The 12,370-nt window shown below is 40.3% G+C and overlaps 1 protein-coding gene across 4 annotated transcripts in view; it reads left to right on the top strand.

Moving 5' to 3' along the window:
• STK4 (serine/threonine kinase 4) overlaps window positions 1-12,370 on the top strand; it is a 91,776-nt gene that overhangs the window by 17,805 nt on the left and 61,601 nt on the right. For all 4 annotated transcript variants that reach the window (XM_027070186.2, XM_053199902.1, XM_053199901.1 and 1 more), the window contains 4 exons: window positions 2,694-2,858; window positions 7,747-7,914; window positions 9,285-9,422; window positions 11,835-11,963. In XM_027070186.2, coding sequence (XP_026925987.1) covers window positions 2,694-2,858; window positions 7,747-7,914; window positions 9,285-9,422; window positions 11,835-11,963 — 600 coding nt within the window. The remainder of the gene's footprint in view (window positions 1-2,693; window positions 2,859-7,746; window positions 7,915-9,284; window positions 9,423-11,834; window positions 11,964-12,370) is intronic.

Genomic DNA, 12,370 nt, shown 5'->3' with positions numbered 1-12,370 from the left:
ATTGAATTAAAAATTGGATTCCAAGCTTTCTTATATGCAGCATTAAGTTACTTTGTTTCAGGTATTTTGAAAAAATCCAAAACTAATTTGATGGTGAATTTGATGTTTTAATATTAATTTATTGTGTTTATGTAATTTTTAGCTATTAAGTGCTGATCTTTAATTATAGCATGTTATTTTGTAAAATGTTTTAACTCTGTCTTGTCCAGCATGATAGTCACTACCTACATGTGGTCACTGAGAATTTTAAATGTGGCTAGTCTGAATTGAGAAGTGTTGTAAGTATAAAATACCAGATTTGGAAGAATTATTACAAAAAGGAAGAATGTAAAAAAATTTACATTGTTTATATATTGATTATATGTTGAAATGATAATGTTTTGGATAAATATGGTTAAGTAAAATATATTATCATAGTTAATTTGGGGGTGCCTGGTTGGCCCAGTTGGAGTGAAGAGTGACTCTTCATCTTGGAGTCATGAGTTCAAGCCCCATGTTAGGTGTTAGAGATGACTAAAAAAACAAACTTAAAAAAATTAATTTTGCTTTTTTTTTTAAATGTGGCTATGAGAAAATTAAAATTTTTATTTGTGGCTCACATTATATTGCTCCCTTACCTGATTAGCTCAATTCATTAGAATAAGTGATCAGTAAACAGGTCACAGGAACTTTGTTCTCTTCAGCTACGGGAGGTACCTAAACTCTAGTTTGCAGCCTTTGCCAATAGTGTTTGCTTGGGCTGCAGTGAGAGAGCTCTGTCTCTTGTTAGCTTTGTGACCTTTGAAACAAATGACTTGTTTGTGCTTCAGCGTCTTTATCTATAAAATGGTGATGGTGATGATGATGATAGTACCTATTTCACGTGATTCTTGTAAGGATTTAATGAGATTACAAAAACAGTGCCTGCCATAGAGTAAATGCTTAATAATGGTTAGCCTTTTTTAATTTTATTAGCAGTGTCTGGCTCTGTTTTTTTTTTTTTTTCAATGTTTATTTATTTTTGAGAAAGAGAGTGTGTGTAAGTGGGAGAGGGGCAGAGTGGGGACGGGAACAGAAAATCTGAAGCGGACCCCGTGCTGATAGTAGAGAACCAGATGCGGGGCTTGAACCCATGAACTGTGAGATCATGACCTGAACTGAAGTCGGAAACCTAACCCACTGAGCCACCCAGGTGCCCCAAGCAGCGTCTGGCTCTCAATTGATGCTTATTAACTATTTGTTGATTGATTGATAGCATAGTAGTTATTAAGCCATGTGCATTCTTCCATGCCTTATATCATTTGATTTTCCTGACATTCTTGAAGAAAGGCAATAGTCCTGTTTTATAGACTGAGAAACTGGGACCGAGGGAGGTTCCAGAACTTGCTTAAGTCACACAGTTAAAATGTAGAGCCATGGGGAAAAACTAGGTCTTCCTAATCCCCAGTCCCGTGTTTGTTGCACCATGTAGCCTACTGTCTTCTTGTTTGAGTTGTTAAAATGGACACTGAGAGTTTGTTGATGGATTGAGTTTGTTTAGCACTGGATCTGCACAACATCAGCATGGGACTGGGCCGATCTTCTGTGTCGATCAGCATTCTTGCTTTCATTTATTCGTCATCATTCAGCAAATACTTTTTCAGGACCTGCTATGTGTCACGTGCCTTTCTTGGTACTAAGGTTATAATAGTAAACAAATCAAAGACATTTTAAAATGGAGTTTACATTCCTAATAGGAAATACATCACATAGTAGGTATACACATAACGTGTAATACGACAGTTGGGGATAATGCTGTATTTACCGGTAAGGTAGGATAAAGGGGTAGAGAATGACCTAGGAATGGAGGGAGCTGGGGAAGGCCTTTCTGACTTCCTGGATGAAGAGCATGGTAGGCAGAGAGAACATCAGATGAATAGTCCCAGAAGTTGAAGTTTGCTTTGAGTGTTTGAAGAATAGCAAGGAAGGGTACGTGGCTGAAACAGAATGAGCAAGGTAGAAAGTAAGTAGAGGAGGAAGGTAGCTGGGAACCAGATCATGGAAGACTGGTGAGGACTGGCTTTAATTTTGAGTGACTTAGGAAGCCATTGGAGGGTTCTGAGCAGATCTGGCTTGCATTTTAAAAGGTTCATATGGCACGCTGCCATGTGGAAAATATGTTGTTGAGGGTCAAGGGCGGAAGCAGTGAGACCAGTTAGGACCAGCAATGAGACCATTGAGGAAATTATTAGAATAATTCAGTCAGGACTTGCGGGTGACTTGGACCAGGGTGATGACAAGAGGATATGTTTGGATATATTTTGAAGATAGGAAGGAGCCAGGGACGACCTCAAGGTTTTTGTCCAGAGCAATTGAAACTGTCTTTTACTGAGAGAAGACTAGGAGGAATAGAGCAGTTTGGGTGGGTGGTATGGAGAGGCCTGGGGGGCGGTAGGAATAAATAAAGAATTTGATTTTGGCTGTTATGTGTATGAGGCTTGTTCGGTATTCAGTTGGAGATGCTGTGTAGGCAGATATGTGAATCTGATGTCTGGGGAGAGATGGGACAGGAAATACCACTTTAGAAGTGGTTAGTGGAGAGATGGTACAAGCTGTCCAATGCTGTGACAGGTTGAGTAAGATCTTATATTCTAGGATGGGAGCTTCGATCTAATTTTTCCCCTTGATGTAAACTGATGGCATTTTAACCTTTCATTCTTCCCCCCCCCCCCCAGTTAACAGAAGATGAAATAGCTACAATATTACAGTCAACACTAAAGGGACTGGAATACCTTCATTTTATGAGAAAAATACACCGAGATATCAAGGCAGGAAATATTTTGCTGAATACAGAAGGACATGCAAAACTTGCAGATTTTGGGGTAGCGGGTCAACTTACAGTAAGTAGAAATGTTACTTGTCTTGGTAACTTTCAGCTGTGTCCTGAGAAGGAATTCCTGTTATTTAGGTATTTAAAAAAAAAATTTTTTTTAATGTTTATTTATTTTGAGAGAGAGAGAGTGCGAGTGGGGGAGGAGCAGAGAGAGAGGGAGACAGAGTCCAAAGCAGGCTCCAGGTTCTGAGCTGTCGGCACAGAGCCTGACGTGGGGCTCAAACTCACGAGCTGTGAGATCATGACCTGAGCCAAAGTTGGATACTCAACCGGCTGAGCCACCCAGGCACCCCTAGGTATTTTTTAAATATAATACTTAATTTCATTGTATTCATAAAAAGTTTATAAAAGGTGCCAATAAAATTACAAAAGAGCTAGTATGTTACTTCAGATCCTTTCCTGGGGTTCAGGTCCTGGATTTTAACTTTGATAAAAATAAAAGCTAAAACAAGAAATGATAAGAGTAGAAGTTTGAATTCTGATCATCATCATACTTACAAAAGGAAGAAAAATTCAATCCAAACTGCTTTCCTTGAATAAGACATAGCATCATGTCAACCAGGAAGCATTTGGCAGTTATTTTACTGAAAACACTGTCTTCGTTTGGTTCCAGGATACAGCCTTTTGATTCTCCTCCTACGTCACCGGTGTATGGCAATGAAAAAACCATGGTTTCAAAACAGGAAATGTAGCATTACCTGATTTTGAAAAATACCTAAGTGTATATAAAGTATATATAGAAAAACAGAAACAGTTCTGGACAGATATGTACTAAAATTGGCAGCAACAACATTATACATGAAACAATTTTCTTGGGCGGCAGAAAAAATATTTTTTGCTTGTTTGTTTAGAGCTGGTATTAGGTAGAGTTTTCTGGTTTTTTTGTCTTGTTTTGTTTTTTGTTTTTAAATCTGCCTGAATTATGTTAGGGAGTTTAATAGGTATTGCAATGGCACAGAAATTTCTTTGATGTTTGAAAAGCAAAATCAGAAACTTATTCCATATTGTGATTTCTGGGTCTTTCAAAAGATTTTGTTGTTAACACATAAAGTCCTTCTAGGGAACAATTTATTCTTCCAACTGTAGTATATAAATGTGTCCATTTTCGGGCCTCCTGGCTGGCTCGGTCTGTGGAGCATGCAACTCTTTTTTTTTTTTTTTTTTTTTAATGTTTATTTATTTTTGAGAGAGAGAGAGAGACAGAGTACCAGCAGGGGAGGGGCAGAGAGAGAGGGAGACACAGAATCCAAAGCAGGCTCCAAGCTCTGAGCTGTCAGCACAGAACCATGAGATCACGACCTGAGCTGAAGTCGGGCGCCCCTAGAGCATGCAACTCTTAATCTTAGGGTCGTGAGTTCAAGCCCCACATTAGGCATGGAGCCTACTTAAAATAAATAAATAAATAAATAAATAAATAAATAAATAAATAAATAAATAAGTAAGTAAGTAAGTAAGTAAGTTAATTAAAAATGAATGAATTAAAAAATGTCCATTTTCCTTCATATTTGCCAATACTGAATGAGAAATAAATTGTATCTTTTTAATCATTTTGAAACTATTTTTACATTTGACAATTGGCCATTTACAGTTCTTCTTTTGTAAGTTAACTCTTCATCTTAATTGTTGGTTGGGGGCCCCGGTGGCTCAGTTGGTTAAGCATCTGACTTGAGTTTGGTTCGGGTCATGATCTCATAGTTCATGGGATCAAGTCCCGTGTTGGGCTGTGCACTGATGGTGTGGAGCCTGATTGGGGTCTTTCTCTCCTTCTCTCTCGGCCTCTCCCCTGCTCATGCTCTCTCTCAAAATAAATAAATAAACATGAAAAAAAATCCATTTGCTAGGGGTACCTGGGTGACCTCGTTGGTTGGGCATCTGACTCTTAATCTCAGCTCAGTTCTTTTTAAAAAATTTATTTAAAATAATTTTTTTAAGCTTATTTATTTATTTTGAGAGAGAGAGAAAGTGAGAGAGAGGCAGAGAGGGAGAGAGAGAGAATCCCAAGCAGGCTCTGCACTGTCAGCACAGGGCCGGATGCGGGGCTCAATCTTGTAGTCCGACACTTAACTGATGAGCGACCCAGACTCCATGCTGAGAGCCTGCTTGGGATTCTCTCTCTCCCTCTCTCTCTCTCTCTCTGTCCCTCTCCGGCTCATGCTGTCTCTCAAAATAAACAAACTTTAGGGGTGCCTGGGTGGCTCAGTCGGTTAAGCGTCCGACTTCAGCTCAGGTCACGATCTCACGGTCCGTGAGTTCGAGCCCTGCGTCAGGCTCTGGGCTGATGGCTCAGAGCCTGGAGCCTGCTTCTTGTTCTGTGTCTCCCTCTCTCTCTGCCCCTCCCCCCGTTCATGCTCTGTCTCTCTCTGTTTCAAAAATAAATAAACGTTAAAAAAAAAAATTAAAAAAAAAACAAAATAAACTTTAAAACAAAAAACGATAAACCAAAACTAAAAAAAAATATTTGTTAAAATTGTGACTCCTTTGTTATATATGTTGAAACATGTTTTTGTAGTTTGCTAGTTGCCTCTTTACTTTGATTATGGTTTTTCTTTAAGCACTGAAGTTTCCAAATTTTATATAGGGAAATCCACCTCCCTTTTATGTTATGCTTTCTGTCTTTGATGCCATCCTTTAAGAGTCCTTTTCTGCTTCAACATTCTAGAACTGTCCATCTATACTTTCTTTTAGTACTTTAGTACCGAGCCAGACCGATTTTGGTTTTTGTATTTAAATTTTCAACGTGTTTGAACTTCCTTTGGTGAAAAGTATAAGTTAGGAAATTAAGTGTAGAGCGTTAGAAATGACTAGCCAGACTCCCACTGCTTTTTTTAGTCCTTTGGTTGGTAGTTTGGAATGACATTTTAATCATATCTCAAGCTTTATGTATATGTGTGTATGTGTGCCTGTGTGTACACACACATAAATACACATACGTTGCCATAGTCTGTTTCTGGACTTGATACTTTCCCTTGTTATGCTACTGCATTAATGTAACTTTGTAATACAGATCAAGCTGGGTTAGTATCCACTCATTACTCTTAGTTTTTAAAAAATTTCTAGATATCCAAATACTTATTTCTAAATAATGAGTATTTCAAGGATATAATCCTTGAAAACAACTTTGACTACCACCATTTGAAAACTGCAAATTTAGGTTTCAAACCAAAGGAAATGACTAAGCAATAAGTTAGTTCCTGTGCTAGTTTTTTTGCATAGGACTCACAAAGTGTGATCGATTTAACAATACTGCTGTCATTTGCTCCTCACTGGCATAGCCTAAGTGAGGTCACAGGCATTTCAGAAGGAACATGAGTGATGGTGATGGGAAGTCCTGATGCACATTTAGTTCTGTTTAAAATCCTTCTCTTCCTAAATGCAGGATCCCAAAAAGGTTCTCTTTCATTAAGGCCAGGCCATTCTGGGGAAGTATGAAAGTAGTTACTTGCCCATGTGTGCTACATTCATATATTTTTCTTTAAGTCCCAAACTGAGACTTTTTCTATGTGTACATTATATTTTATAGAATATATGTACATGGAAAGAAAAATTACATATGTACATAAACAACACACGATTTTTCTTTCATTTCTTGATTGTACATGGACTGTATGCTCATGTAAACCATCAGAGTGTTACAAAAGTAGATGGGATGGAAAGTAAGCGTTCTTCATCCTTCCTTCATGATTCCACCTTCTAGATGTAACTGTTGCTAATAGTTTGGTGTGTATTGAGATTTTTCATTTGCTATCCATATAGCAACAGTATTTATTATTGTTTGCTGTTTTATTGTTGTGATCATTAGTTTTCTTTTACAAAAACAAGGCTATATTACATAAAATTTTGCAATCTAAATTTCTAGCTTTACAATGTATTTTCCATACCAGGAAATATGTGTCTCCTTTTTAATAAATTGTATGGATATTTATTGTTTTTAATTAGGTGGTCTTTTGAGTTGTTTCCATTCCCCCCCCCCCCCCCGCCATTACAAATATTTCTCCAACATTTGTGCATGTATCTTAGGGTACCTACACATAGGATACATTTTTAGAAAAAGATTGGGCTCAAAGGATATGGACATTTAACTTCATAAATATTGCTAAATTGCTTACACAACATTATACCAATTTATACCCTGGTAACACTGTATTTCAGTGCCTGTTGTTTTTCTATGCTGTTTCAGCACTGGTTATTATTTCTTTAAATGTTTGTCAACCTTATTTTAGTACTTGATTGTTTTTTGTGTGTGTTTTTGTTTGTGTGTGTGTGTGTGTGTGTGTGTGTGTTTTACAGTTTATTTATTTAGAGAGAAAGCAAGCACGTGTGCAAGGTGGGGAGGGGCAGAGAGAAAGGGAGAGAAAGAATCCTAAACAGGCTCTGCGCGGTCAGCACAGAGGATGACGTGGGGCTCGATCTCATGGACTGTGAGATCATGACTTGAGCCGATATCAAGAGTCAACGTTTAACCAACTGGGCCAGGTTGGTTACCTGTGTGTGTGTTTTAAAATTTTTTTTTAGCGTTTATTTTTTGAGAGACAGAGTGTGAACAGGGGAGGGGCACAGAGAGAGGGAGACACAGTATTCAAAGCAGGCTCCAGGCTCTGAGCTGTCAGCACAGAGCCTGATGCAGGGCTCGAATTCACGAACCGCAGATCATGACCTGAGCCGAGGTCAGTTGCTTAACCAACTAAGCCACCCAGGCGCCCCTGTGTGTGTGTTTTAATAATTGAGAATCTTTTATGTTTCCACCTCATTTGAATTTCTTTTGTGACTTGCCCAATCATGCCTTGAGTATGGTTTTTATATGTATTCCAAGTACAAGACATTTCTTGTTGGAAAAGTCTCTTTTTCTCTCAGTAGTTTTAATGCTTAGTGTTGATCTCTATTCTTTTCTGTTTTAGGATACGATGGCCAAACGAAATACAGTGATAGGAACACCATTTTGGATGGCTCCAGAAGTGATTCAAGAAATTGGATACAACTGTGTGGCAGACATCTGGTCATTGGGAATAACAGCTATAGAAATGGCTGAGGGAAAGCCCCCATATGCTGACATCCATCCAATGAGGGTAAGGAAATGGACAAAACCAGTAGGGTGGTTAGCTACTGGTCGTCATTAGAAAGTTAAATGGCTTACTTAATTAGGTACCAAACAGTAAATGAATTAATTGTATATAATTGATAAGTGGCAGTCTAGACTCCACTAATCAGTTCAAGTCACTAATCAGTTCAAGTGTGATCCACCCCCTCCATACCAGAGGTTGTGTATTGATAGCTGTCTGGCAGGACGTAGGTCACAGAAATGCAATGTATATTTTTTAATAGTTTAGTTGCTCACATTTTAACATAACATTAACTGGAACTGAGTGGTGGTCCCCTCATTTATACAGGGCATGGGCTTTCTACTTTATCAGTCTCCATGATTCCCTAGTCACCAAGTATCCTTTGTCCCTTATCACAGTGTTTTCTCTGTTTTTCTCATAGTAATATTAAGAGGAAAGCAAACTATTTTTTTGATGTCATGTCCCTAGCACCCAGCCTGATTGATTTGTTGTCTTTTTCCTGCCTGAGCCTCAGAGGTATTTACATGTGTAAGTTGTGGTTTGGAGATCCCCAGACTCTCCTCATCAGAGGCTCTGTCCTTTGCAGCTTCCATGGGCTTCTAGAGTAGTAAGGGCCCATCGGTGCAGTCTTCACCGAAACTATCAGTGTGACACCCTCAGGGGTTTGCAGGCTATTCCCAGCCAGGCCCCTCATCACAGCACTGTTAAGAGGCCTTGATCATGCCTGGGGCGCCTGGGTGGCTCAGTGGGTTAAGTGTCCGACTTCAGCTCAGGTCGTGATCTCACAGTTGGTGAGTTCGAGCCCCACGTTGGACTCTGTGCTGACAGCTGGGAGCCTGGAGCCTGCTTCAGATTCTGTGTCTCCCCCTCTCTCTGCCCCTCTCCCACTTGTGCTCTGTCTCTCTCTCTCTCAAAATAAACATTTAAAAACTTAACAACAACAACAAAAAAGGCCTTGATCCTGCCTTCCTCAGGGGTTCCATAGTCCTCTCACCATACGTCCCAACTCAGCTCTCCCTCTTCTTAGTACTGCTATTAAAAGACTTAACAGTTTGTAAAATGTAAAAATGCTCTCAGGTCTTGCGTTTTTATTTTGAAAGGCAGTATACAGTGGTTAACAAAACTCCAAAAAGCTTGCTGGATATTGGAGGTTGAGGAGACAGGAATACATATGAAAGAGGGAGAGGGAGAGAGAGCTATATTAACTTCTCTAATTGTCATACTTCCTCCTTTGAGACACTTAGACTTCAGCTGGGATTTGGTTGGGCTTATCAATGGAGAAGAGGAAAATGTTTCAAAGTTTAAATGTATCTCTAGTCATATTTTAATTAGTACATCACTTTTATTTTACCAAAAACAATTTTTTTTTAACCTAGGCAATCTTCATGATTCCCACCAACCCCCCTCCTACATTTCGAAAGCCAGAACTGTGGTCTGATAACTTCATGGATTTCGTGAAGCAGTGTCTTGTAAAGAGCCCTGAGCAGAGAGCCACAGCCACTCAACTCCTACAGGTATGATGCTCCCTGAGATGCTGCCTCCCTCTGTTCCACTCTCCTGCTGGTCAAAAGGTGCTGCTAACCCACCTGCGTGGAGATGGTAAAGAAGTAGAAGACATTCCCTGCCTTCTAAGGAGCTTTGACTCTAACTGGGTAGAAAAGAATGTTAAATCATGGAACAAGATAATAATACCAGAAAATGGTGGGCTCTGTGGGGTCAGAGATGGGAACTGAGAGTGAGCACTGCCATTGTGCTGAGTGCTTTGCACATGTTGTGCCCTTTAATCATCACACATCCCCTGTGAGGGGAAGGTATTATTTCAGTTTTCTGGGGAAAGAATGGAAGCTTAAAGAGATTAGCTCGTTTAGAGGCACTCAGCTGGGGAACAGCAGAGCCGAGACTAAAACCTGGGCCTTCTTAGTTCCAAAACTGAAGTGCCTGCAAGTCTACCCAGTTCTGACAAGGACCTGAGATTAATGGTAGGTCCTCTTGTAGCTCATGACAGGAGGAGGTGACTTTGGGCTGGAGGTACCGAAACTGCTTCCCTGGAGCAGGTCGCCTCGGTGTGTGGGCCTTGCAGGACGGGTGGGGTTTGCAGGCAGTCTGCTCGGTGCTGAGGAGGTTGAATTCAGGTGTCAGACTGTCCAAGTTTGAATCCTGGCTCCCTGTTTACTAGCTTTATGACCATGGGCAAGTGACGAGCCCTCTCTGTTGCTTTAGTTTTCTTATCTATGTGTGGAGACTAATTACCTGCCTCCTACCTACCTCACCTTCCTTGTGAAGATTAAGTGATATGTGTAACTTTGAACGAAGTTTCACATGTGTTAAAGGTAGAATGACGTGGAGGTGACAAATGTCTGTGGTTATTATTGGGCTGGGCCAGTGGTTTTCAGCCGTGGCAGACCCAGTGCCCCCTCTTTATAACGAATATGTGTATTTTTAGTACTCTCACTACTCTTCTGGAATGAAATTTGTAGATAATACAATGTGTTTATTCCCATAATTTAAAAAGGATTAGTATAAGGTGTACGATATAATGGAGAGATATAAAGGTAATAATTCATAAAATGTGTGGCAGTATAAAAAGAGGCTCCAGTTTGACTCAATTTGCAGACACAATGCAGCAGTTGAATACCTGTATCTAGCACCATAAGTGAGCTTAGATTTAAGAATGGTAACCATTCCATTCAGGCACTCCAGGAATATGAATGGGTGGACACTACCATAAAAGTGATGTTAAATAATAACAAACCAGGCTTATTTGTATATGCTAAGAGGAGGGAAATGATCTTATAGATATTCCCACTGGAGAGAACAAGGAAATATGGTATTCTTGCAAATCAGCTGGGCCTTAGTTCTAAGCATTGGCAAGTTCTTTCCTGCCGGGATGGGGTACTGATGAAGTTTTATGGAAAAGAAATCTCTTTTGCAACCCGTCACAGGCTGAGATGCACTTACAAAGTTCTTACAAAGACCTTACAGACCATCTCCTCTGATGGGTGCTGGGGAATAGAGAATGGGTTATAAAGAGAAAGATGGGGACAGTGTCACAATGAGTTGGGGAGACAACAGGCAACCCCCCGAAGAGAATTTTCACATGTAACTTTCATAGCCTCATTTCCTAATGTTCTGTAAACACAAATAACAAAAAAGGTAGTATAAACACTAAAAAATTGAAGCAGCTTGTATAAATGAAATTCCACAATATCCCTGGGTTTCAGGTGTCTGTGCTGATTGGTATTTGGGCCTACACCTGTTCCGTATTTGTGACCTGTTTTAGTGTTTTTCTGCAGTAACCACACTTTTGCCCTAAAATCCCTTTTTACCTAAATATGTAGTTGAAAATACTATATAGTGCATTGTGTAGAGAGAATAAGCAGGATGAGTAAATTATCCAGTAATATTTAAACAATGTCTTTATGACATTTAAGCCCCCTCCAACATCATCTCTGGACTTTTTTGCTTATCTCTTGAAAAAAATTTGTCAGTATTATTTACTAAAGTGCATATATACTCTAAGACGTTTGAAAGACATGCAGAATGTGCCAGTTTGTTGCTGTGCAGGACTGGTCCCCGCTTTGAAGGATTGCTGGTGTCCCTCCTTCCCCTCATGTGCCATTGGTGTTCAAACACCAACTACAAGCTCCCGACACGTTTATAAAACTTCCTCTAGGGGGCAGTACCACCCCACTGAAAATATCTAGGTTTGGCAGAGAGAGAGGAGACTTTGTAGCCAGGCTGAAAAAGACAGCAAAGCCTGAAACCCTGGTCACAGTTATAAAGTGAGTGTGATTTCACGGCTGTTATGTTACCATAAAGAGAAAGATTAGATTCATCGATTCAGCAAATGTGATCGAGTGCCTACGGGGTGCCAGGCACCGTTTGGGCACGGGTGCCGTATAAACTGTCTCTTTTTGTGCTTTCAGCACCCGTTTGTCAAGAGTGCCAAAGGAGTGTCGATACTGCGGGACTTAATTAACGAGGCCATGGATGTGAAGCTGAAACGCCAGGAAGCCCAGCAGCGGGAGGTGGACCAGGACGATGAGGACAATTCAGTGAGTGGCAGGCATGCCGTGGGCCTCGGGCATTCATGCGTGTTATTTCGCAATTGCCGGGTCCAGTGGGACGAGTAGGAGATACCAGATCAGCCTGGAGCTGGAGACGCCGCTTGGCTGATTGTGCCCTGGCCTGACCCTGCGAAGGACTTGCTCTGTCTGTGCTTGTTCTTCTCGCGGTGCTTCCTAAGACATTTTCAAATTTTACTCTTTTGCCCCCACAGCATTTACTGAATTTGACTTTTTATTCGGGAAAGGGAATGCTTAGGTCGGAGACTTGGTCTTTTGTGCCCTTTTGGAGAATCAAAGATCTATACTAAATATGCAGATTTTATCCTCAGAGACTCCCTCCCAAGCCTGAGATTCCAAGGGTGTGCACCCCAGCTCCTTAGGTTACGTTGTAAAAC

Source organism: Acinonyx jubatus, chromosome A3 (genome assembly GCF_027475565.1).
Source record: "Acinonyx jubatus isolate Ajub_Pintada_27869175 chromosome A3, VMU_Ajub_asm_v1.0, whole genome shotgun sequence".
NCBI lineage: Eukaryota > Metazoa > Chordata > Mammalia > Carnivora > Felidae > Acinonyx > Acinonyx jubatus.
Note: the sequence above shows the minus strand (reverse complement) of the source record. Positions and strands in the feature narration are given on the sequence as shown.